This window comes from Cupressus sempervirens, chromosome 1, assembly GCF_028749045.1.
Source record: "Cupressus sempervirens isolate cs-2001-9-10 chromosome 1, ASM2874904v1, whole genome shotgun sequence".
Taxonomy (NCBI): Eukaryota; Viridiplantae; Streptophyta; class Pinopsida; order Cupressales; family Cupressaceae; genus Cupressus; species Cupressus sempervirens.
This window is the reverse complement of record NC_143118.1, coordinates 300972408-301000093: the sequence shown is the minus strand read 5'-3', so window position 1 is coordinate 301000093 and position 27686 is coordinate 300972408. Positions and strand designations below refer to the sequence as shown.

Below are 27686 nucleotides of genomic sequence, written 5' to 3'. Positions count from 1 at the left end.
CCAAAATATTATTTAAAAATACAAACTTAACATCTACTTGATAAACTTTGAAACCTTTGTATGTAGAGTAAGCAAATAGAGTTCTTACTCTTTCCAACCTTACAATAAGAATGAATGTCTCTTCATAATTTATCCCTTCTTCTTGTGCATATCCTTTACAAACTAATCTTGCCTTGTTCCTTATGACTTCACCATTTTCATCTAACTTGTTTCCATATACCCACTTGGTGCTAATCACATTTTTTCTTCTAGTTTGGGAACTAGAATCCATGTCTTTTTTTTTCAATTTGTTCAATCCCTTCTTCCATGGCTTTACTTCAGTCCACGTCTTCTAAGGCATCTTTCATTGTTTTAGGTTCTTGCATGCCTAGCAAACATGTATCATTTCTCAACTTGTTCATTGTCATTGGTCTAGCATCTTTATCTCCAATGATTTGTGCAGCAGGATGATGTCTCTTGACATACTTAGACAATCTTGGTTCAGCTCCAACTTCTATATTTGGTCCTTCAACTTTTGAATCACTATGTACCTCTCTGTCAAGTGGTTCAACATCTCTTTCATGTACACTAATCTCAGAATTAGAATGTGTCTCAACTTTATTATATAACTAGGCACTTGAATGTAGCTCGATTCTTGAATGCAACTCGACATTCATAATATGTGACTCTATTGGGTGGATATTTTGCAACTGACCGTTTTGGGTAAAAATTCAGTCGCAAAATAGGATGACCAGCCACAGCATGTGAGACAGAGTCTCTCCTACCTTAAAGGGAAAGCTCCCCCTTCTCACTATTCCTTGGATCAACTCAAGGTAAGCAAGAAATTGAGAGATTTATAAAGAGGGTGTTACTATTATCCTTTCTTCTTAACTTTCAAGAAAGGATCCACTTATTCATAAGGCGAATAATGGGCAAGGTGAATCTCTAATTACACTTCTATCACGAGTTGGAAACAGTGATACTGATAAATTTTAAATAACTCAAAGTCTAGCCAAAACGTACCAATTGGCTCTAAGTCCTGTTGTACTTCTATGTGGTAAAATGTTTACAATTAGGGCACAAAGACTCCTAAAAGTAACAACAATCTAACTATTTTGCGAATCAAGATGAAAATACAAGCTACAGACAAAGCTTCTAGCTATAGATTTTCACAATTGTTCCTAGTCAAAGCTCGGGATTCAATTGTTTCTTAACTCTTTTCTATCAATCACAAGATACAATATCAATGACAAAAGATAGTACGAATCAAAGGTAACTTGAGTGAATTATAGACAAAGCTTACAATTCACACAAATAACAACCTCACTTAATCAAAGTTAAGTCTCAAATGCTCCTTTGTATTCACTCTCTCTCAAAATAGTGCTACACAAACAAAGTTTTGCTGGCACAATTTCTCCAGAGCTCTCTTGCATAAAGATAATGATGATTTTACAATGAGGGGGGCACTCCTTTATATAGGCAAAGAAGTTGAGAAAAAGAGGGAGGAAAAAGTGGGAGCAACTCAACCAACTTTGACCAAGTCTAACTACAGAAACTAAAGGGTTACATGCAACTGCACGTGCAACTCGCATTACATCTTTTACATACATGTAATTTGCATTACATGCAATTACACTTTTTCATGTAATGCATCTTCTCCAACTACAAACATGAAAGAAGAAGAAAGAAGAAAGAAGAGAAAAAAACAATTTTGAAGGGCCTTGTACTTGACGATGCAATCCCAGATGATAACAGGATTGGGAGTTCTTGTACCTTGTACTGTTGCATTCACGTTGATAACCATAGTGTTGCATCTCTTGATAACCTCTAGCTCTCTGTGATGAATTGTTCATTATCATGTGGAAACTTGATGTGATCCATCTTTTCTTGCTCAAGTTGTTGTGAATTCTCCTTTGCAGATCAGCACAAACTGGAGTCTTTGACACTTTGAAAACCTTCTTGACGATGTTCGGATATACACCCGAAACAATTTTCCATCGGCACCTTTAACTCCCTTTTTTTCTTTTCTGAAGTAAAGTGCTTGGCGCATGGGAATGCGTGTAAATGGAGATTGTCAATTTCCAAAAAGAGACTTGGGCTTTCAAGATGTCACTGCACAAAAAATGGATTACATGTAAATGCAACATGTAACGGAAGGTGGAGGGTGAAATGAGATGCAAGTGTGAATGTGTATACTTTACATGTATATGCGGATGCGAATGGAGGGTAACATGTAAAATATGTTATGAGGTGGAAACATGTATTTATTCATGTAAGTGTGAATGCATATATGAAGATGGAAATGAAACAATGGAGGTGAGATAATGAATTATATAGTCACTTTTGGAGGAAGAAAGAAGTCAAAATTTATGGAAAGCGAAAATAACATCTTTTTTTGTCCTTTCAAAATATGGCTTTTGATCAAAATCAGACCTTTTGGATGCAATTACACGTAAGACATTTCATGTAATCGTGTCTTGCAAATGGAAGTGAAAAATGAGATGCATGAAAATGGAAACGAAAAATGGGATTACATGCATGTGCGAATGGCGAATGAAGTGAAAAACATATAATCGCATTTGTCAGATGAAATGTGAGATGTAATGATATGGAAACATAATGTGAAATGAAATGATAATGCTTTCACATAGAGTGAAGGAAAAACAAGTTTTTGGGAAAAAACTTGCAACTTCTCCAAAATGGAGAAAAACCGGCAACAAGCACACAAAACTAAAACAAGAGAAAAACATACTTTTGAAAACAACTCAAAACATGCCAAGATGTAATACACTCCCAAAGATGAAATTCGAATTTGGAACTTGGGGAAGAACCAAAGACATCAAAATGAAGAAGAAATTCATATTTAAAGAAAAAATGCACATTCTAAGGCAAAGATTTTCACAAATGGCATCCATCCAACGATTTCAAGCATCAAATCAGCAAGGATAAGCATGAATTAAAACACAAGAAAGAAGAAGTCCACTTACTTGATGAATATGTGCCAAAAATGAAAGAAAAGATGCTCTTTCTTTGAAATTTTCTTCAAAAATGATGAGAATTTGTCATATCTCCAAAATCCGAATGATAGAGGGCAGCAAACAAGGAGATTATCATGCAAGATCACAAAACGTGCCCTAAATTAGCTCCTCATTGCCACGTTTTAAAATATTGAATGTTCTTGAGCCGTTTTTGTCAAAACAAGAAAAAAACGTGATCTTCAAAGTAAAGTATTTTGATGATATAACACCAAAATAATGATCCTCAACTAATGTAATCACCTAAAAAGGTAAAAATGACTTGATCTCATGCAAAAATGTGATCAAACTTGGCAGATTTATGGATTTTTATGCAAAAAACATGCCCTAGCTTGAAGTTTCAAACACATTTTTGGGTGCAATAACTTGATTTTTGATGAGGCCAAAATGATCACCTCTCCAAAACATAATGAATGCAATTGATTTCATTCGAATCCATGAAGAGAATCAAAAGTTATGATCAAAATAGGAGGTTTTTGGAGCAAGAACATGTTTTCTTCACATAATAGGACATTTTTGTATTCATTGCATATTTTAAAACATGTAATAAGGTAAAATAAGACCTTTTTGATACAATTGCATGTTTTAAAATATGTCTTTGGTTATAATCTCACTTTTTGAAACCCAATACATATTTTAAAATATTCAAGTCTCCAAAATCTCACTTTTTGGAGTCACTTACATATTTTATAAACATGTCTTACATTTTTCATGCACAAGCATGAAAACTCAACTTTTCATGTCATTGCATCAAAAAGGTCCACTTTTACAAGCGTTTGATGTAATGACTTGAAAAAAGTCCTCAAAATGAATTTTTATATGCATTAGTATGAAAAGTTTCCACTTTTCATAATTTTTTACATGCATATGCACATAAAATGTCCACTTTTGGACTTTTAAGTTATGCATTTCACTTATTTTTATAAAAATGTCAACAATATGGGTCAAAAATAATATTTATGTATTATATTGATCAATATAAGTCATAAATATTAAGTTAAAGTGACATTTATATAAGTATTTGATTTAAAAATTAAAAATTTAAAAAGTAACTATATAGTTCTATAGTCACTTTAAGTGAAAAATTAAAAAGTAACTCAACTTAAAATTATAACATAAAGTGCACTATAGTCACTTTAAGTTATAATTTAAAAGATAAAGTAACTTAAAAACATAACAAAAAGTGAGTAAAATGTAATATTTTCAAAAAGTAAATGTCAAAATGAAAATATAACATCATATTTTTAATTCGTGTTGTTGCACCTAAAATGTCCACTTTTGAGGCACTAAAATGAGCATATCTCTTGACTGACAACTCTGATTGACCTCTAGGTTAGACCGAATCGAAGGGAAAAATGAAATGCATAAGATGAGCGAATTCAAAAGACCAAAAATAAGCAAACACAAACTCAAAAGCAAAGAATGGACTTTGAAGGCTTCAAAAATCAAGCAAAGGCTTGATAGAAAGAAAAACAAAAACAACTTGACGAAGGCCTTCAGTAAAACAATTTGATATTCAAATTGAAATGGATCAATCGATCAACATTAAGCAATTGAATATCAAATTCAAGCTTAGAGAGACACGAAACTAGCTTGGAAAAGTTTCATGTTGTTACCAACATTTTGTGGTGACAAAATGCAGGACAACAAACTCAATAGCCACTGAAACTTAATATTGGTTTGCAACTTGATTTACAACATCTTTAGCAGGCATACCTTCATAAAAGTATACGAATGATTTGTATTCTTCTAGTTCCTTTATAGGTTCAGCCTCATATACTTTTGTATATTCATCAAATTTCACATTTGCACTTTTCACAACTTTGTTAGTGTTAGTATTTAAACACTTACAAAATTTATTTCTTGTGGAATAACTGAGAAATATACCTTCTTCACTTCATGCATCTAGTTTACCATTTCTGAAATCTTTGAGAATATAACACTCGCTTCCAAATACCTTAAAATATTTTACATTGGGTGAGTATCCATACCATAGTTCAAAAAGTGTTGAATGAGTACCTCTCTTGACTTGTACATAGTTCAAGGTATAAATAGTTGTACTTACAGCTTCTCTCCAATATTTCAAAGCAACATTTTTCTCCATCATGAGTGTCCTCGCACAGTCCATTACAGATATGTTCCTCCTTTTAGCAATTTCATTTTGTGGAAGGATTCTAAGAGCAGATGTTTGTCTTTTAATTCTTTTGTCATTACAAAACATCTCAAACTCATTTGATATAAATTCTTCTCCTTTGTTAGATCTCAAACATTTTAAACTTTTACCTTTTTCCTTCTCAACTCTTGTTAAGTACCACTTAAACATTTGAAAAGCATCCGATTTTTGTTTGAGACATATAACTATCATCATTCTAGAACAATTATCAACAAGTAGCATAATGTACTTATCTCCTTTGTAGCTTTGCACTTCAATTGGTCCACACAAGTCAGTATGAACAATCTATAATATTCCTTTAGAGGTATGAGTTCTACTCTTAAAACTTGACTTTGTCATTTTGCCTAACTAACATTGTTTGCAAATTATATTGTCAAGCTTCTTCAATTTAGGCAAACCTTTGACTCTTCTCATGTTGATGATACTAACCAAGTTATCAAAATTAACATGGCATAACCTCTTGTATCATAGCCACACATCAATAAATTCTACAACTAAACAAGTCGCATCCTCTATATCAAGGGAGAATAGATTACCGCTAGTTTGATCACCTTTTCCAATCAGTTTTCCATCAATATCATATATCTTAGCAATTTTATTCTCAAACTCAACCTTACAACCCAAATTATTTAGTTGTAACACACTCAACGGGTTATAGTTAAGTCCTTCAACATAATAAGTATTGTTATATAAAAAAATTTCTATGAGCTTGATAGAAATTTTTCCTTTTATCAACATGGTGCATCATTAGCAAACCTTAAACTATTTCCACCATAAAAAATTCAAGGTAATGAACTTACTTTTATCTCCAGTCATGTGATGTGAACACCCACTATTAATGATCCATCTATCATTCTTGTTCACAAAAGACACTAGTGCAATTGCCTCATCCTCGTCAAATTCATCCTTCATTGCAACATACACCACTTCATCATCATGATCGCCAGATCCATTTTTTGTTTCCTCTTCAGCAATGTAGCAAAGCTTCTTGCCTTTGTCTTTGTAGTCTTCATCTCTTCTACTTTTGTGCTTGTCACCACCTCTGTAATTCTTCTTCTCTGGACATCTAGCAGCAATATAACCAACCTCATTGCAATCGAAACACATGATAGGTGACTTGCCTTTAAACTTCATTAGCACCCTTCAAAACATGTTTTCCTTAATAAAAAATTTACCTTTAAACTTGTCTTTACCTCTGTGAAATCTCCTTGCTTATAGTGCTTCAAATTGATCTACATCTTCCTCATTTGTATCACTTTCATTGGACACATATTTGGTCTTTTTCTTCTTCTTCTCATTAGGTTCTTTTAACGACAGTTTAGCTTTGAAAATAGATTTCATATTTTCAAGTCTACAATTATAAAAGTTAGATAGCTCAAAAGCAATGAGCCTACCTACCAAACTTTCAAGACTTAAATCATTCCCTAGCATACATCTCAATTCTTGTATTGTAAGATCATTCCCTAGCATACATCTCAGTTCTTGTATTGTAGAAACTCTAATAGCATATATAGGCAGCAATGTTCTCAAAAATTTGCTTAGTACAATATCATCATCTATTGTAGTAGTAGCTCCTCTTATTGCATTAACATCTTTTATCTTAGAGCAATACTCTCACCTTCTTGCATTCTCATATCATCAAACTTACCTCTAAGACTTTCAACTTTGGCTCTTAGAACATTCTTGTCACCTTCATAAATAGTGTGTAGAGCATCCCACATTTTCTTTGTACTGTCACAATCCTTAATATCATCAAATTTGATATAACTCGAGGCAGAGGCAATCTCCAACATTGTCTGGTTGTGTTTTTTCTTTTTTTTCAAATCTTCAATAGTTAGGGCTCCAACAAGAGTGACATGCTCAACAAGAAATGGTAGTTTGTGCATGATCTCCAAAAACTCCTAGGTGTAGCTTCATTGAACTTTTCCATGCAAGAAAGTTGTCTCTATTAAGCTTGGGTACCTCTCTTTCCGACATCTTGATCTTTGTGTTTCTAGTACCTACAAACTAGTCCTCTTAAGCAGATGGCTTTGATCCCAATTGTTGGAATTCTTTAGAATAACTGAGAGGGGGGTGAATCAATTATCCAAGGTCCACATGTACAAATAAAACTTTTCACAGCTTAGTGAACCCATATCTATAAAACATTTTCATCATGCATGCATCCATTAGATTGTACAATCACTTAAATTTGTAGGTTACTGTCAAATCAATTTGCAGAAATGTAAACATGAAACATAACAGATTCAAATACACATTTAACACAATGATTTAACGTAGAAATTCAATTTGGAAAAAAACACAAGTAACATGCTACTCATTCTCACTCTTCTGAAATGATACTTTGTGAAAGGCCAACCCTACTAAGGTTACAATGCACATTGTTAAATGTCACCCGATTAAAGCATTTCAATCACCCTGTTAAGAATGAGCCTTGTTAGAGGACATTAGATCATTCACTTGGAATGTCACCTGGTGAAAATATTTATGCCCTTGTGCTTTGTTTGCCAATGCAGTATCTTCTCTTAGGTCACTAAATGAAGCAAATACCCTAGACTCCTTATCTTCCTTAGGCCCTCGAACATGACAACCCTTGCTTCTGACAAGTCATCTCTATAATAGAGAATTAAGATATTTTGTTGTTCATCCTCCATCGTCCATTTTAGGATTAGGTTGGATTAAGTAGGATTCAATGAATCTACTCTTTATTTTATTACATTCCCTTCTAGAAACTTCTCCTTTCAATCCTCTTTGAATTGGCCTCAAAACAGTTTATCTTGAATTTTGCGCCACCAGCTCATCAAGCTTATCTTCCACACAGTTCACACAATCCAAAAAATCAAATTTGTCGGCTCAAATTCATTGAATCCACAATCTTTCTCATAATGTTGACACTCAACATTAACTAGCTTTTGATGCTCGACACAAACTGCGTTGTTCGACATCCACTTGTCAAAACACTATGCACGAACTAAAATTTATTGGTGCTCGACATCAACTAAACTTTACTCAACTTACACTGTTTCACTCGACTTACACTGAATTGACTTTGCTTGGCTCCAACTAATTTTTTGCTCCGCTTACACTATCTTTGCTCAGCACCTACAATGCAGAATGTTAAGCTTGGAAAACAAACTTCGTTTAACTTGTTCTTCTGAACTTAATCAGTGTAACCAACCTTTGCAACCTTAAATAGATTATCAAAGCATTATAATATCACTATCTTAACTTATTCTTGTACTCTTTTTCATATCATAACTCAACCTTTCTTCTAGGTGCTACTGTTACCTCGATCAAATCCTCTTCATCAATCAAACAAATAATAGTACTTAAATCATATAAACAATTATCTTACCAGCAACTACCAAGTTTGACATTAGTGACAAAACAATTACAGAAACACATTTAGCATACTTGTATCAATCTGTTTTCAACAATATTTGTGTTATACTTCATGTGACTCGCATGTGGCCGAAAGTATATGAGAATAGTTGAGGATTTTAAAATAGAGTCGCAAAATCAATCAATGTTCTCTGAAAAAATGAATTTGTTTGATATGCCCAAGCACTACCAACATCGTCGAAACACTGCAAGGAAAATAGAAATGATTAGGTCTCTATCTTTTGTGACATTCTTAAGCGGTCAAAGATTTGCAGTTGCACAATTTTTCATGTGACAATCCCTGCAGCTAGAGAAAATTTTCTCCCGCCCAAATCTTGAATTCAACATTCAATTGAGATTTTACTAACATGCAAAGCAGCCTCAACTATGCTATTAGTAAAGTGCTGAAATTATGAATCTAAAATTCGTCTTTATGATTTCATAGAGCACCTCTACTAATTGCATGTGTCAAATATGCTAAGAAATTTGGGCACAAATGGTAGAATTTACTAGAAATATCTGTCTGCCTGGTTGTGGTAAAGTCCTCCATTGAAATTTCCCTTGATGATAACAAAGCACATAAACCCCTTCAACCTCACGTCCATTCACTCCATAAAAAGTACATTATTGAGGTGTCTTAAATAGCCCATTAGATTAGGCAAATGGCACAATTTATCAAAGGTGATGTGATCCACTGCATTGAATAATTATCGATGCATGCCTCGACTAGCTTGAGAATTAATAAATCAATGGAATTCATTTTACTAAAAATAACTGATTTGGCTTGGTATATTCTTCTGTTGATTAGTCAATATAAAGAAGATGAAAACACCAGATCATAAATATGTTTCAAGTCAATGACAACTACAGCTAGCATATGCACATATCCAGTTTATCTTTCTCATTTTAGATAAGTTGATCTCTTTTCAAGACAAGCTGAAATTAATTTGATGTTTGGTAGATTGTTACTTTGTCTATAGGGCATAAGTTTTGATTCAATCTACAAGAAGCTCAACAATAGTTTTTGTTTATATCAAAATGCATTGCAAGATAAATTAGAAAACTTTTATTAAGCATCTTAAATCAAAAAATTGACCTCAAACCTTATAAAACTAAATTAGGAAGTCAAAAGTCGAAGAAAATGATGTTCATTGTCAGTAATGTGCATATGTCAAAACATTAAATTTGTAAAACCTGCATTAACACCTCGTCCATACATAGTTTGAGATTCTGAAAAAGATGGATTAAAGAAAACCCCAAACCAATTTAGCAAATGAAGATAGCTTACATTGTAGTAACCGTTTAAAAGGATTCTCTATAAACTGGATTTGAGACAGTCAACAGTTTAAGTAGGATGACTTACACACACGTCCATGTACAGTAATAATTTTTAAACCATTAAATTTTTTATCTTTGATAGTGACCAAACATGAAAGTTCTCAAACATGTTGCAAGACGATGCAGCATCACACTGCAAAGGAAGGAAATGCGACCGAATTTTGCACAAATCATCTGCCAATGTGTACCATTCATTTATTTTGTGTCAGTGCCATAGAGAAACTGCCCTTGCTATTCAAGGAACAAACTCGATACCAGCAGCCCATAGAGAGAGGCCTCCTAGATCCATCTACTACTTATGATGCTAACTTTTGGATGAAATGGAAAGAATGAATTGAATCACGCCTCGGGGTTAACATGAGATCTATAGGTATAAACAAATTAGTTTTATTTATACCTTTATAAAGTCAACTTAAAAGAGATCAAGTTGTACAAAAGAATGGGTTCCAAAAAATATGATACAAGTTTGCCACTTCTTCAATATTTCTTCAACAAACCCTCTTAATATCTGCCCAAATAATCAGTACAATAAAACGTCAGTTTTACAAAATTGTCTAGAAACAATGTAGCAATGATGATAGTGAAAAGCTAACTATTGTAGTTCTCGAAAGGGAGATATGCCACCTGAGTTTTGTCCAGTCAAGAGGTGTCAATGCCCATATAACAATTTTCCAGATGAATGCTTTGCTTGTTCACTGGGCTAAATTTCTATATCAGGAAGTGGTACTTTCCAGTAGTTCCATGAGTTAAAAGCCTCCTGTGGCATATAGTCCAAGCAAAATCTCAGAAATTCTGTGTTGCAACAAAAACGAGATCTAAGCAGAGCGTTGATAAATTCACCTGCTCGCTTGTAGACACGGGAGGAAACATGTCATCAGCAAGTTTATGCAGAGAAGTGTACGACTTTACAGCCACAGAATGATTGACAACTACCTCCCCCTGTTTTCCAAATGGAAAGTGCACAGCAGAATTATAGCCTCATCAAGAAGATAAATGCAATTTTAAAAGAATCTAGACAATGGTCAAACCAGCACCTAATCCTCATGTAATAATAAATACCTTGGGATTAATGATAAATATTTTTCCCTTTGGTATTCCAACTTTCAGGTAACTGATCTCATCGGTGTCTCTATTCCCAAAACCAGCATAGAATGGATTGCAGTCAGGCGGAAACAGTAACCGTATATCCTGCCATATAAGAAATACATACAAAACTTAACTCGTGCAGTAAAAATTAAGTAGCTGTAGAGTGTAGAAGCTTGGTATACACACTGAACAATATTATAGATTCTAATAATCCATTTCCACAAAAGGATAAGAAAGATTTGTGATAATTTTTAAGCTTCTTTTTAATCTATTATAACTTATATGAAAACTCTTAGGAAAGAGCCTACAACACAAGGTAAATTGTGAGCCTCTTATTTGGGAGGTCTTGGGTTCAAGTCTACTCCCAACTTTAACACATAATAATAATTAATCCTCACAAATAATAACAAATAAATGATAAATAATATAGGCTTTGGCGATTACCGAACAAAATCTTTTTTATATGAGAACTCTTGCAATAATCCACAGATCAATAATGAAGGCTGGAGGGATTAGAGGAAATAATGGAGATCAGCAGAATATTATGTCTTCCAAGAATACTAGATAAAATGATCCAAAAGACTACCCATGATAGCACAGATGGCATGATAGCACAGATGGTGAAATTATATGTTAGTGCTACAAGCAACAGTAGGAACTCCCCATCTTATCTTAGAAGGAGCAGGCATTTGTCATTACGAAGTTGAAACCTCAAAACTAATGCTACAGATGGTATCTTAACAGATCTAAAGATTCTTCATAACATATAATTGTTTCTATTAAGCAATTAATACCAAGGGATGTATAATAAATTTTCTGGAGAAAATCCATGGAATAACATTTATTATTGTGAACCTCTTATTTGGGAGGTCTTGGGTTCAAGTCTACTCCAACTTTAACACATAATAATAATTAATCTTCACAAATAATAATAAATAATATAGGCTTCGGCGATTACCAATCAAAAACTTTTTTATATGAAAACTCTTGCAATAATCCACAAATCAATAATGAAGACTGGAGGGATTAGAGGAAATAATGGAGACCAGCAGAATATTATGTCTTCCAAGAATACTAGATAAAATGATCCAAAAGACTACCCACAATAGCACAAATGGTGATATTATATGGTAGTGCTACAAGCAACAGTAGGAACTCCCCCTCTTATCTAAACAGGAGCAGGCATTGTCGGTATGAAGTTGAAACCATTCAAAACTAATGCTACATATGGTATCTTAACAGATCTAAAGAATCTTCATAACATATAATTGTTTCTATCAAGCAATTAAAACCAGGTAAGGGATGTATAATAAATTTTCTGGAGAAAATCCATGGAATGACATTTTTGCAAGGTTACCCCGAGTTTCTAGGACGGAGGCAAATTTAAAATATTCATATGAAAAGGTGGATAAAGTATGCACATATCTATTATAAAACCTTGACATATAAGAACTAACAAAACCCTTATGTCAAATTTTTGTTGAATTGAAAGTCAACGTCAAGTTGCTTATATAATTCATTGTCAATATGTAAAATTTATAGGTAATTCCCCCTAGATAACCCGTCTTTGGGATATCCAAAGGATAGGAATGCCTAGAAAAATCCAGGGACATGTCCCTAGATAACTCTGCATTTTTGTCAGCTTTTCCAAAAACATGCCTCCCGCTCCTGCTCGCGTTCTCGCCCAAGGGCGATTTCAAACTGCAACTGCCCCTATCGTGGTCTCTTCGGTCGTGGATGTTGCGCCGGTTGTGGAGGGTGCAGTGGGGGGTGTTGCGTCTTCCTCTCTTCCTCCTGGGTCCGGTGCTTCTCCTGCAGTGTGTGTTGGGTTCGCTAGGGCCGGTGCTTCTCCTGCGGTGAGTGTTGGGTTTGCCTCAAGGGTTCCTGATGGGTTTGGGGCCGGGGGGGCACAGGGTCTGTTGATCTTGCTACATAGCGGATGTTGCTGCTTTTGCGGCGGATCTTCATAGGTCTGTCCCTACTGTTGCCTATTCTTCAAGATCTTCAAAGCAACGTGAGGCTACTCCTGTGAGTGTGACTAAACCCATTCGGGTTTTGTTAGATTCTAATACAGTAGATGAGATTTTCAAAACTGCAAAGGTTTTCTCCTCCCATGCTGCTATTTTCCTATTTAGGGGTTTCTGACCCTCCCTTCTAGCCCTTCATGATTGGATTGCCAAGTTTTGGAGGTCGGTTTTATCTGTAGATCTTTAGATTTACCCAATTGCTAAAGGTTTTTTTATTGTCAAGTTTGAAAATGCTAAAGATAGGAGGACTATCTTGTGTGATTACAGCTTCTCTTAGGAAGAACGTTTCCCCTTGATGGCCAAACCTTGGCATAAGGATTTTGACCCACTTATAGAATCTTTTAATAAGATCCTTGTTTGGGTTAGGCTTCCAAATTTTCCCATGCATTTCTAGTTGGATTCTGTTTTGGAATCTATTGAGGAGGCTCTTGGGGAGTTTCAGACTGTGGATATGGCGACCTTTGATGTTATGCATTTGACATCTATGCACATCCTTGTTGAGATGGATGTCTCTAAGGGTCTCCCTGAGAAAATTTGCCTGGGTTCTTCATGGGGTATCTGGACTCAGAGCTTGGATTATGAAGGTCTTCCCTTCTGATGCAGGAAATGTCACATGACTGGCCATGTGGTAGCTCGATGTTCTTCTGAAAAGGCAAGATCAAAGCGAACGCCTTCCTGGTGGGCAGGTGTTTCTGATAAGCATTACACTATTACTAAATCTTCATCTGTTCCGGAGCAAGTTGCTGAAGGGTCTCTTGCTCCTGATGGTTTAGGGGATACTACTCCTAATGTTTTGGATCAGCCTATTTTGGAGGAGGTTCTTGCTGTACACTCAAAAGTGTCTCACTCTAAACCCTTCTATCCAAACGATTCCATGAGTTCGGAATGCTTGGATGCCGGCTTAGAGCTCCCTATCCACAGAGTGCAAGAGAGTATTTCAAGTTTAAGGGCTCTCAGCTGAGCCTTAGGAATACTCTTCTTGCTAGTAAACCATGCAATGGGACGTTCCAAAGACAAGATGCAAGAATGCAAATATCTCAAGGAGTTCCTCAAGAATGCAATGCAAGTATGGAAACTAAGCTAAGATGAGAATGCCAAATGCAGCTATGCTAAAACATGTATGAGAGTGTTACAATCCAAATATTAAGCTATGTGAGATAGATTATTGCAAAATAGAAGCTAAACTAACATGCCACATGAATCTAAACTAAAATGTTATGGTATGAGAGAATGTAGACAAGAAATAGAAGTTCTCCACAAAGCTCCAAAGAAACCTGTTAGAAAACTTGCAGCATAACCATACTCAAAAGATGGATGATTTGAGGGGGAAAGCTCTCTCCCTTTTAAAGTTGTATGAACAGTAGAGATCAAGATGAAGATGGTGGATGATCAACTGTGGAAATTGAAAAGAGGAGTGATCCATGTACACACACAAGTCAAGCAATAGAATATAAGTTGACTTGTCATATAAGACAAAAGTCACAAAGCCTTTTCTTTTAATTGCAAAATAGAAAAAGGACTTTATGTGTGCACTTTAAATGGGTTAGAAGAATGGGGTCTTTTATTTAATTAAAAGGGGACATGTTCTTTTAATCAAATAATGAACTTAGGATAGCATAGTCAAACTATAGGTTATAATCAAATTGATTGATTATTAGCAGTTTGGTCTAGGTAAATGATTTAATTAATTTAGCCAAAATGCTAAGAAGGGAGCTAATAGTCTAAATGACCATTTTTAGGTGATTACATTTGCCCCTTTTTGACTAATGTGTGATCGATCTGGGAACACATTATGTCAAAGAAAACAGAAGCCAAGTAGGCAAAAATAGATATAGATATCTGATTCCAAAGAACAGAATGCAGAAAGTGATAGTGAGTCCTGAATGTAAACCCTGATAGCGGTAGTACTGAACACTAGGAAAAAATGATGTCAGAATTCAAGAAGAATGCTAACACTTAGCAAAGTAGATAGATCGAGAATAAGTGAGAAGATCAAACAAATGCTCCTAAGAAATAGATAGTTGTAGCAATCAGTGATAGAGTATTTCTACCCCCTCGAGATTGAAATAGAAATGAGATAAGGGGATGCAAAAACCGGCTAGACATGAGAAAATTAGAATATAGCAATGTCCAAGATGATAGATAGATGATTAGAACCCAAGAATGACTATAAGAAACTAATAAAATGCGCCAATTTGACTAGAGTTGACCTTGAAGGATATAGCATAAAAATTAGGTCAAAACAAGTAGAAAGGCAATTTTAGACATGAAACAGTGAATTCAAGTAGATATGAAGTATGGAAATGATGAAGACGTGAAGAAATGATGATGCCCCAGTGATGATTTAGAGATTAGACCTCAAAAGGTCAGCTAACTGCTCAAAAGAAAGTAGAATTTTAAAAGACAATTTTGACCATCAAGATGAACTCGAATTTTGATTTCGATCCCAAAAATGAATCTAGGATGTTGAAATTATTTAAGAGGTCAAAACTTTATATACTGTGATGATAAGATAGAAAAGAGATGAAGCGAAAGATTAAGAAGGTGAAAAGACATGAACAAGAAGAAAGTAAAAAAATATATGAAAGGAGTTAGCTGATATGTCTGTGAAAAGATGAAGAAAGAGCTCTCCCCATATGCAAGAATGCAAGACTAAGCTAGAAAATGAACCTAAAATGCAAGCTAATATGAAAAGTGGTTTACCAACAAGAAGTGCATAACATTTAGACTATTAATTTCATCATTGAGTGTTTATCAGGGACTTCATGAGATCATATAATTATCACTAGCATAACTATGAGAATATGAATATGATCAATATCAGATAGGTATGTGGAAATCCAATCTAAGCATCAGAGACATGTAAGTCAAGATAACTACGCGATTAGATTCCTTAAGTTTGATTTAGCAAGATTACACCTATATCAAGGCATAAGCACCAGGATAACCCCTAAGTGTGGTCTTGCGAAACAGTCAAGGATGATACATTTATAAATGAAAGTGTCAAATAGGATAAGCATGAATGCTTAAAACACTATAGACAAATGAAGTATACCCACAAGTAGAAATCAAGAAAGCATGTCCTATGCCCCTAATCTTCTAGTCAATGACATCCTCGAAAGACTATTAGGGAGGGAACACATAGTAAAGAAATCATCATAGACAACACACAAAGTAGATAAAAATCAACATAGCTCAGTCATTTAACTGTTAAAGTGCATGTGTGTAAGTCACTTGGCCATTTCTTCAAGACTTGATTCTGATAGTGAGAAATACCACGACATAGAAGACCGTAGGTAAACTATTTGAAAAGTGTTGAAAAACACTTGATGTCAAGATGCGGGAAGTGTTGAGAAACATTGTTTTGTGAGTTGTCAAAGAAACCCTAATGCACAAGAATACCTCAATAGGCTAAGTAGCTATGCCCTCGAGACGAGGACAAGAAACAATTCCACGCTAGGAAATGTGTAGTGAAATGGATGGTTGAGACTGATAGACATAGCTGCAAGGGTTTCAAGTAGTGCCTGTTTTCGGATTTTCATCACTTGACAGATCTTTTTCAGGACTTTTTTCAATTTTATTCTTTTATTTTTATTTTTATTTTATTTGTGGCGATACATCAAAGCACCTATTGCTAGGTTTGCACTAGGATGACATTTTCTGATTTTTTTTAGTATTTTTTCAAAATCATAAATGATTTTTTGGATTTTTTAGAAAGTTTTTAGAGATTACTAGTTCTCAAGCAAGATCACATCATTTTCTCCTAATGTCTAGCAAGCTATAGGAACGATGGAGAAACAAGCCAGTGGATAAGTAGAGATGGATAAGAAAGGAGTATGAAGCAAGTACAAGTGATCCTCAAGGACTAACTCCTCAAGAGTACCCAAGCTAAGGAAAGAGGTGAAATAGTCAAATGAAGTATGTTTTGGATAAGCAATGGAAGTAATGAGCAAGATAGCATGTAGAATAAGCAGTGAAGCCAACAAGTGAGATAGCATGAAGCATGTAGTCCAAAAGAGTAGCCATGTAAAGAAACCTATGAGAATCATGATTTATTTTATTGTGATCAAGACCAAGGGGTCAACTAGATAGGATAGCGATGGGATAGAGCAATAAGAATGAAGCTAGATATGAACGATATGAGCGAATGAGAAGGATGGGGTGAGCGATAGATAAGATAGCCAATATGCAAGGATAGCTCAACATTGTCAAGATCAAAGAGAGAAGAGGGGATAGATGGATGATGGAAGAATTGCGCATGATGCCTGTTTGCCAAGTTTTCATCATGGTACTTATCCAAGGTGCCACAAGAAGTAGTTTTCACCATAGGATAAATTTATTTCTCTTTACTTTTGCTACCAAGGTGCCACAAGAAGTGGTTTTCACTAAGGCACATTTTCATTTTTTTCATTTTTTCTATTTTTTTTTTTTTAAATTTTTAGAAAGAGCTCAAGCTGTTTGAATGTAGGTAGTGCTCCTATAGGAAAGATAAGTCATGATAAGCTAAGACCATAGAAAGGTATGATCAAAGATGTTGATAGGGTGACGAAAGAGAAATGGTAGTAGGAAGAATATATTGAGGATAAGAGTTCATGTGTAAGCTTTAGAGGATTTCATGAGGGTAGCTAAAATATTGGACAAGATCAACATTGACACACACCTTGAAGGGTATTGGAAGAATGGAGGAATCGTGGATGAAATAGCTTGAGATTTAGATGTATGAGGTGGTAGAAGAGATTTGGAAAAAAAGTGGAGTGGAAGGCTTCGGAATATTTTTAGGAAGATTTTTGGAAGAAGATGGAATGGAAGCCTTTGGAAGTTTGAATGTCAACTTTGAAGTATTTTCAATATTCAAGTCTTTTAAAAGAAACTTGGGAATCCACATAGCTTTAGATTTTCCTTTGGATACTTCAAAACACATTTCTTCAATAATGGGTTTAGGAACCCATATTTTCTTTGATTTAGCTTTTTTAATAGTGGACCTTTGTGGTCTCTTTTGTGCATTCTCCTTCTTAGCATTCACATTTCGATTAGATGGGACATAATGATCTTTCTTTTTCAATGGATTCTTATGTTTATTCTCACTTCCAAAGGACTTGGGATTTGTGGATGAATAAGGATGATATGACTGGTTTAGATGTATAGATGGGTGAAAAGTCATCAAGGATGAGTGTCTTTGTTGATCTTGAGGTATTATAGGAGAGCTAGGGAATGAGCTAGGAGTGAATGTAGATGGAGGAACATAAGGCCCCAATATGGATGGAAGGTTTGAATGCTTTAGCTTAGATGGATAAGGACCAAGGATAGATTTAGAAGATGCAAATGGATAGTGGGAAGGGATATCAACATCTTTAGAGTGAGCAACATGGTCAAAGCCATCAATAGACTCATGAGTACCTTTGATAGGAACAACATTTTTAATAGAAGCACTTGAAGCTTGAGCACAATTTTGAAGTGGATGTGGAGAAGTAGAACATGAGGGGATGCTTTGATCTTGACAAGTAGCTTTGGATAGCATATGAAGAGAACTTTTCTCATAATTTTCAGTAAGCTCAAGGTAGATAATGGAAGTGGTATCTTCATCATACTTGGAGGATGGAAAAGACATAGGATATGGAGGGGAAAAATCTTGAAAGAGATGAAAGGGTGCTTGATCTTGATCTTTCTTGACATTTATAGCTTTTTCTTTTTTAGAGTACTCTTGACATGGAGCCACTTCTAAGGACAAGGGAGAATGAAGAGTGAATGGAGTAGTGTTTGGATTAGGCATAGCAGTGCATGAAGGTTGAGGGTGTTTAGGATTAGTAGGATGGAAAAGATTTGCAGCCAAGTGAAGGGTAGCTTGAGTTTCTTTTAGAGGTAGCCCTTGAGGATACACATAGTCAATGTGGAAAGCATTAGGTTCTCTATTTGATGGAGGCATGTTGGAAAGCTTTAAAGTGTTGGGAGATGCACGAGCGTTGGAAGAAGTGGAGGTATCAAGGAAACCGTCACTAGACATAGGTTCATTAATATGATCTTTCTCAAGAAAAGTATCCTCATCACATGAATCATTAGAGGTATCAATAATTCCATTATCAATAAGATTTTGGATTTTATGTTTTAGCTCAATGCAATCTGAAATACTATGCTCATTATGTTGATGATAAGCACAATAGATATCCAAGAATGGGTTTCTATATGAGCTAGACTTAGGTAACATGATGATTTTATTGCCAAGAAGTTTTTGCAAAGTGTCATCATAAGAATCTTCCAAGGGAGCAAAAGTTCTATTAGAAGTATGTCTAGAGTCCTTTTGTTGTTTCTCAAGTGAATGGTATGCATCCATGTCTTCATCATTGTCTTGGTCAAAGATAGGTCCATCATGATATCTTGGAATAGGCTCAAAGTAGGTATCACTTTCTTTCTCTCTAAGGAGGTCTTTAGATCTAGTAGGTGAAGACAATTGATGTCTTGAAGTAGAGCATGTAGACCTAGAAGAAAAGGATGACCTTAAAGAAGGTGACTTGCATGCATGTAAAGACCTTAAAGAAGATTCATGTAATGATGCAATCTTCTCCTCTAACCTTTTCTCAAGTTTAGACTTCATTTCTGTCATGCGCTTAGAGAGATGAAGGTAAGAAAGATCATTTGTCTCTTCTAATTCTTTGTATTGCGCATATAGATCTTGAAACTCTTTAGTGACATGGAGGATATCATGATCATCTAGATTTGGTTGAGATTTGGTAGCACAAGCTTTGAATTCCATAGTGGTAGATAGATAATCAAGCATGAAGGAGACTAGAGGAAGCTAATAAGGTGACACAAGATAACTTGATGTCCAAACTAGACAGGTAGATTATTCACTTGCCAACATAGTAAAGATAGAGTAATGTGACTTGTCAAGAAAGTGTCCAAATTACTTATGACACTAGTGACTCAAGTCAAGAGCTAGGCAAGAAACCAATAGCCAAGTAGATAGAGAAAGTGGGGTGACAAGTGAACAACTTACCCAACCTAAGAGTGTAGTCAAAAAATCAAGGTAACCATTTCAGCAAAAACGATAACTAGCAAGTGGACATAGACCATGAAGATAGAAAGACCAAGAGCACCAAGACCAAAGAGTCACTTTAAGCATGTTCAAGAACTAGAGACATAGAAAATAAAAATCAAATGATGAGACTCCCCTTAGCAAGCAATGCAAGAAAATGTTTGCATTTGATGTTTTGACTTGGTTGACAAAGTTTGACAATAGTTGATAGCATAGCAAGTTTGATGTTCAGAAACAATTTCTTTCCAAGCAAGATAGTGACACATGGAGTAGTCTTCAAACAATCAAGCAAGGGGACAAAGCAACCTTGCATGATACAAGCATATGTGAGGTTTTAAAAAAAATCCCTAGAACTATCGTCATGTGTATGTTCAAAAGATTTTCACAAGTCTAGCACATTCGAGAACACATCAAGCAATATCTACCTAGAAGTCATGGTTTATTACTCAACAACTTGGCCCACACTTGATGCTCCTTCGCCTCACACCAAGTGGTTGCCCACAAGAGATATTGGTTTTGTCATGGAAGTGCCATAAGCACAACCAAGGAAACACATATGGTGAGTGTAAAATCTTGGGGTGATCCAGGTAGTCCACTAGGATCGATCCTTGCACCAAGAAGTTGAGCAACTAAAAAGGGTAGTTACTAACTTAGGATGTTTAGATAAGGCTTTCGTTCATAGTGTTCCTCTTGCTCCCAATTACGAGACACCTCACCTTGTGATGAGTAACCGATCTCACGACCACAAGAGTACCTTAAGCGTTCTTGCCTAGTGATCTCCCTACGGTTGAAATCCCATAAGCAATCACACTAAGCGAAGACAAACACTATGTCTACCAAAGTTTTGTGTCCTTAATAGCCTTGAGTTTATAGTGGGTTGGAAGAGTCAAGTAATTGGCTTGTCCCGACTTGGGTCGTTCCTCTCAGGTTGTCCGAGAGCAGGCCCTATAAAGGATTCTAAACTACACAAAGAGTGGATCAACTTTTGAAAGTTAAGATTTCTAATTCACCACAAGGGTGAAGAGCATACTCTCCTATTCCAATCATTTTCTCTCAAACATGCCAAAAAGATTCAGTTGCCTCTTACTCTTGAAACCAAATGGTAAGTCAAGATTTTTGATTCACCACAAGGGTGAAGAGCATACTCTCCTATCACCAAAAGATCCCAATTGTAAGTTTTAATGTGCCTAAAAACAAACAACTAGTATATGTCACACATGTAAAAGTAAAGAACAAGCAAAATTGGGTTTTTATGCATTGAGCAGCCCTGCAAACAATCGTTAGTAGCCCTTGTGCATTTGAAGTTTTGACATGCGTTCTTTTTATGCAATGTTTCAATTTTTTTCACAAGGATGGCAACCTACAATCACAACTTGTTAGCACCATAAGTTAGTGTGAAATAACATAAAAAACTGCAATAAAAAGTAGTTAGTTGCCTCAAATATCCAAGTTATCTTCCAATCAAGTGTGTGCAAAGAAAGTGTAAACTAATCACAAATGCTCTCATTTTTACTTTTTGCTTTTGACCTAGTCAACAAGATTAGACTTTTTTGCTATGATTTCGGATCAAAAAATAGAAATGAAAAGAAGAGACCCCTACTAAAAACCAGAGAGCTTTCCAAAAATGCAAGAAATTTTAAAAAATCTCTTCATTTATGCCCTAGAGACCCATTTTGTCAAAATAGGCCAGATTTATCAAATCGAGTTTTTGATCCCTAATACGACCTCAAAAGTCAAAACACAAAGAAGATACCCCTCTTGGAATTCAAAAAGCTTTCTGAAAATGTACGTTTTTCTAAAAAATATGCTGATTTGCGATCAGAAACAGCCTTTTATGAAAAATAAAGAAAAAATCATAACTCCCGCAAATCACGTCAAAATGCTCTAAAAATTAGACTGAAACACGTTGGACACATACCCAAGCTGCCAAAAAAATTTCAAAACCAAACTCAAAGCGGTTTAAAAGATATGATCAAATCTTTAAACCAACTAGAGTTTTGATTTTCAAACCAATCTACTTATGAGTTGGCCTTAAAACCAAAGTGATAATTCTACAAAAGCACTTGATTAGATCCAATATGCTGCTATAAAAACCAGAGATGAGAAATGAAAGCAAATGGAGCTAGAAACTTGATTCAAGCTGCACGGTGGGCACCAAAAATGCACACTCGAAAGTGTCTCTCTAAACCCTTCTATCCAAACAATTCCATGAGTTTGGAATGCTTGGATGTTGGCTTAGAGCTCCCTATCCACGGAGTGTAAGAGAGTGTATTTCAAGTTCAAAGGCTCTCAGTTGAGTCTTAGGAATACTCTTCTTGCTAGTAAACCATGCAATGGGAGGTTCCAAAGACAAAATGTAAGAATGCAAATATCTCAAAGAGTTCCTCAAGAATGCAATGCAAGTATGGAAACTAAGCTAAGATGAGAATGCCAAATGCAGCTATGTTAAAACATGTATGAGAATGTTCCAATCCAAATGTTAAGCTATGTGAGATAGATTATTGCAAAATAGAAGCTAAACTAACATGCAACATGAATCTAAGCTAAAATGTTATGGTATGAGAGAATGTAGACAAGAAATAGAAGTTCTCCACAAAGCTCCAAAGAAATCTGTTAGAAAACCTGCAGCATAACCATACTCAAAAGATGGATGATTTGAGGGGGAAAGCTCTCTCCCTTTTAAAGTCGTATGGATGGTAGAGATCAAGATGAAGATGGTGGATGGTCAATGGTGGAATTTGAAAAAGAGGAGTGATCCATGTGCACACACAAATCAACCAATAGAATATAAGTTAAGACAAAAGTCACAAAGTCTTTTCTTTTAATTGCAAAATAGAAAAAAGACTTTATGTGTTCACTTTAAGTGGGTTAGAAGAATGGGGTCTTTTATTTAATTAAAAGGGGACATGTTCTTTTAATCAAATAATGAACTTAGGATAGCATAGTCAAACTATAGGTTATAATCAAATTGATTGATTATTAGCAATTTGGTCTAGGTAAATGATTTAATTAATTTAGCCAAAAAGCTAAGAAGGGAGCTAATAGTCTAAATGACCATTTTTAGGTGATTACACCTGCCTCCCAGACTGCTGGTCCTATTGTCCTGAATGCTGACCCTTTTCAGTCTGTTGTCTCTGGACTTGCAGTTCAAAATGTTTTAGATTTGGGTTCGCCCAAATTGGCTTCTCCTAGGGAGAGTGTTTTGTTGGATGATACTTCTTCTCCAGTCTGCCATGTGGACTCCTTCGTTTCTTTAGGGGGTTGGCAAAATGATGTGGCTAAGCTAGAGGATGAATGGACAGCGGTAAAAGAAAAGAAATCTAAGTACTCCATCCATCCTCTAGATAAGAATTTGCGGTCCTACAAGGGAGGTTCTAAATCTAAATCTAAATCTTAAGCTCCTTTGTTTAGGATTGATGTCCGTTGTGGTGGGAATTTGTTGGTTATTCCCTATCTTTGTTTGGTGACTCACACTGTTGTATTTGGGCCTTATTTTGCTATATCTTTTGATTTTATGTACAAGGTTTCGGTTCCTTTCAAAACCTGCTTTTACCTAATCAAAACTCTGCATTTTTGTCAAAATATGCATTACCCAAGTCTCTCCAGAAACTCTATTCAAGAACTACAAGACCTTTCAACCATATTAATGGAGTACCAAAATTTTAGAGTTTCTTCTCGTTCCTGAACTGCTTACTTCTTTCAAACAGATTCATGGACAACTGCCCTATAGGTCTACGATCCATTTTGGTGTATTGTTGCTAGTTTCCTGTCCATGTGTCAGAAAAAAGGAGTGCATTGAACTATATTGCACCAAGAGATGTATCCTTTCGATCATGACATTTTATTTGAATATAATATAAATCATAAGATTGAATTATGGCAGATACGTTTACGATAAGTGAACTTATCGCAAGAACTTTTGCTCGCCGAGAAACTACATTATTTTTGTGCCAATAAAATATCACAGAAAGTTTTCAAAATATAGCAGATATTTGATGAACTTAACAGCGGCAATAAACCTCTGATTTATCGTGATAAGTAGCATAAATATTGCCCATGAAACCATCTCAGCTCATTGTCACGAAAATGGTCTTGATCGAAATGGACCTTGACATTGGGAGAGGTGGAAACATATTCTAACAGACTATAGAACGATAAAGAAACTATGAAAAAAACATTCCACCTGGTCACATTGGCTACTGGAACGACTGCTAAGGAATGCTTGGATAAAAAATTGCCAACTAAAAACACCAAGAAATTATATGAAGAAATGGAAAACACTTTGGCCAAAAGGGAAATGATGCTGGAAACTTGATTATGGACACATCTGCATCAGATCATGGAGTTTTTGAAGACTGTCATACTCAGGAAAAAATGTACAACTTCTGGATAATTCAATGCCCAATACATCCACTGATAGGGAAAAGCGGTATCTGGAGAAAAAGCAAAAAATACTGTCAAAGATAGAGACTATCAAAGCAAGACTGTCTGAGAACAATAAGTTGTTTATCTCAAATCTTAAGCTGGCAGAGGAGGGGCAAATGAAGCATCACAAAAAACATTGTAATATGTTTGAACGTAGAATGGAGATGGGTGAAAAATATCTAAACCATCATGCAATGAATGTGCAACGGATGATCAATGTTGAGGAATAGAATGTTAAAGCACAACATGACATGGTGTGTGCTTTAACCTATTTTCATTTCTATATATCTAGATCAGCTTGTTTGGTTTGTTTACTCACTGACTCATTAGATGCATCCCCCTATTGAATTTTGCAGGAACAATGTGGTTTCCAATTAAATTTAAGCAATTTTTTAAGTTTCCAATATTTTTCCAATAAGTTCCAACTTATCTCCAATATTGGCCAATATCTTCTTTTCTTTTTGCCCTCAGCAATAAGTTGCCAATTACAAAATTTTGAACCATGGTATAAATATGTGATAAAAAAGCAATCTGTAGGAAAAAGGGCCATATGTGCCAACCTATACTTGTGCACACTGCAACTATCAGAAGCTTTTACTCAACAAACTATAGGAGATGATTATCTCACAAAGCATGAATGAGAAAGATGCAAAAACTACCATGATCAATTCCTTCAGAAAAGCAAATCCGCATTAATTTCTTAGATTTTGAAACTCAAATACAATGAATGAATATAATTCAGACTACGATGTGTTATACGCACACAAGTATGAAAGAAAAGTATTAGTCAAGAATTGAAGTCATTCATTGTCATAGAATCACCTCTCACATTAAACACCACAGACCAGAATAATTTCTTAAGGGGTGGTAACCTCTCTCCCTTCCTTCCTCTTGAAAATTTTAATTATATATTGAGAATTAGATGTAGAACTCAAAAACAGATAACTCACATGGCTTTTCAATTTCACATGTCTTATTTTGAAATGCTATATTAGTATATGAACAGGGATAACTTCAGATGACTAAGAAATTACCTCAAGACAAGCAATCTTGAACTCATGAGGGGCCCTTCGTATAACTGCAAAATCAATCAAATATTAGATTAGTGAAAAACTGATTAAGTCTACCCTATACATATGATATCCTTCAAAATGTGACAAAGAAATTCATGCAGTACAAGTTTTCAAAATTGTTGCAGCAAAAAGCTTCAGGGAATCAAATCAGCAAACTGAAAGTACAATTTATTTTGAAAAAATGAGATTTAAAACAAAATCAAAAAACAAAAAGACTACTTGATTTTTTTTAAGTGTAAACATTTCCAAAGCATAAAAGATATAGAGACAAAATTAAATAGAGTTTAGATAATGAATTTCGAGAAGAAAAGCTTCTTTAGAGTAAAAGAAAGCAGCATAGCAAGTTTTGCTAGTACATGATTATTGATAGGTTCTGTATAATATTGATTGCTAGCTAATAATTAAAGATTTCACTGAATGATATGTCAGTAAACCTCTAGTATTATTGTATGATGAGTGGATGATAAAATGCTGCTAACAACAATACATTCCAAAATATTATTAATATTCACATAATGGTAACTGTTAATGTTAAATTCTCATTACTCTGATACCATGTTAATTTCTTATAGCCCAGTTATAGATCATTTGCACTATAACTTCACAAAAGGAAGCTCCATCTGATTTATAACAATCAATACTCTGGGTTAATTAACTGAAACTAAATAGCGGAAGCAAAATAACAAAAGCCAAACAACACAGACAATAACACAGATATACCCAGGAAACTCCAGATTGGGAAAAAACCTGCGACTGTTGGATCTTCTATTCAACGTAACAACAGACTTTCTCTCAAAGTCTAATAGAATCCAATTACAAGTTTGCTATTGCAATCTTACATATAAAGAGCCCAGCTGCTGTACTTAGCTTGGAAGAAATGAATGTTTTCTTGCTTTCTTAGGCTTTAAATCATATATAAAATCACTTCTTGTTTTTCTCAAACTCACAAACTTCGAAATATTCTTTGAAAGAATAAAAACAAAGCTGTTGCTAAATATCCAACTCATGTTTCTTTAAAGAAACTTCTTTCCACCTTCCAAACTAAACAACAAAAAACTAACAGTTAAGTCATACAGACTGCAGTATCATAACAAAATCTGAAACCTTCGCAATTTTAAAAAAGACCTCAAAACAACTACAATAAATGTATAAAGAAATAAAAGAATAAAACCTTAGTTGCCGGATTTGTACCTTGGATGCCAGATCCAGATTCAGATTCATGCCCAAATTCATCCCGATTCAGGCAGGGTCAGTGTTTTTACCCAGTGGATCCAGAGGGATCCATGGTCCATAGATCCACAAGGTAAAAACATGCACACTGTCCAGATCAGGACGAATCCCACGAGGATCTGCACAAATCCTCGAGGATCCAACACGAATCTGCAAGGATCCATGGACCAAAAGGTCTTGTAAGTGGGTCCAACTTCATTAAAAATGATTTCCTTTAGAGTTATGTATATTTCTCTTTTTTTTTTGTATATACAATGCATATATGTGTGTGTATATACATATATAGATAGATAGATAGATATACATACACACACGAATCCTTACAAATCATAATGGGAAAAAAAAATCATGAATCCACGGATCCGATTCACGTGTCCGAATTTGAATCGGCAACTTAGAATAAAATTATAAAACATTTAATCAATATGACATTCTCGTGCTGGAAGCTTCAAAGAAGAATAAAATGTTACAAAGACAACAATGATCTACACATAACATTACCTCTTCACTTCTAGTAATGAGATTGTAAAAAACTGAAAATATAGCATTTTCAAATTCATGAAGCAAAGCAATGATATGATACAGCACCTAGCTTCACATACTAAATTCAAGCTATTTAGCTAAGAATATGGATTATTTCCTTCCACTAGCCATTTAAGGGATGACGGGACACCGAGGGAACATCCCCCTGCCACCCATAATGCCTACTCAATCCTTTGATAGTAAAACTAAATCATTTGATAGTATGATACTTCATCATTGATCAATGTCAACGATAAATACTAAATATCAATTGAATAAAACTGAAAGAAACAATAACATCATGAAATACATATACTGAGCAAAGTGCGCTTCAAACATCAAATGAAGGTTTGAGGGCAACACCTGCAGTGGGGTCAAGAGGTAGCA

The 27686-nt window shown here is 35.0% G+C and overlaps 1 protein-coding gene across 4 annotated transcripts in view; it reads right to left on the bottom strand.

Moving 5' to 3' along the window:
- Nucleotides 1–9944: 9944 nt before the first annotated feature.
- The window catches only part of LOC149577310 (phosphatidate phosphatase PAH1-like), an 82024-nt gene continuing 64282 nt past the window's right edge, over nucleotides 9945–27686 (bottom strand). For all 4 annotated transcript variants that reach the window (XM_089823370.1, XM_089823377.1, XM_089823358.1 and 1 more), the window contains 5 exons: nucleotides 25509–25552; nucleotides 10966–11094; nucleotides 10747–10845; nucleotides 10531–10663; nucleotides 9945–10414 (listed from right to left, as the gene is read on the bottom strand). In XM_089823370.1, coding sequence (XP_089679496.1) covers nucleotides 10607–10663; nucleotides 10747–10845; nucleotides 10966–11094; nucleotides 25509–25552 — 329 coding nt within the window. In that variant the 3' untranslated portion in view covers nucleotides 9945–10414; nucleotides 10531–10606. The remainder of the gene's footprint in view (nucleotides 10415–10530; nucleotides 10664–10746; nucleotides 10846–10965; nucleotides 11095–25508; nucleotides 25553–27686) is intronic.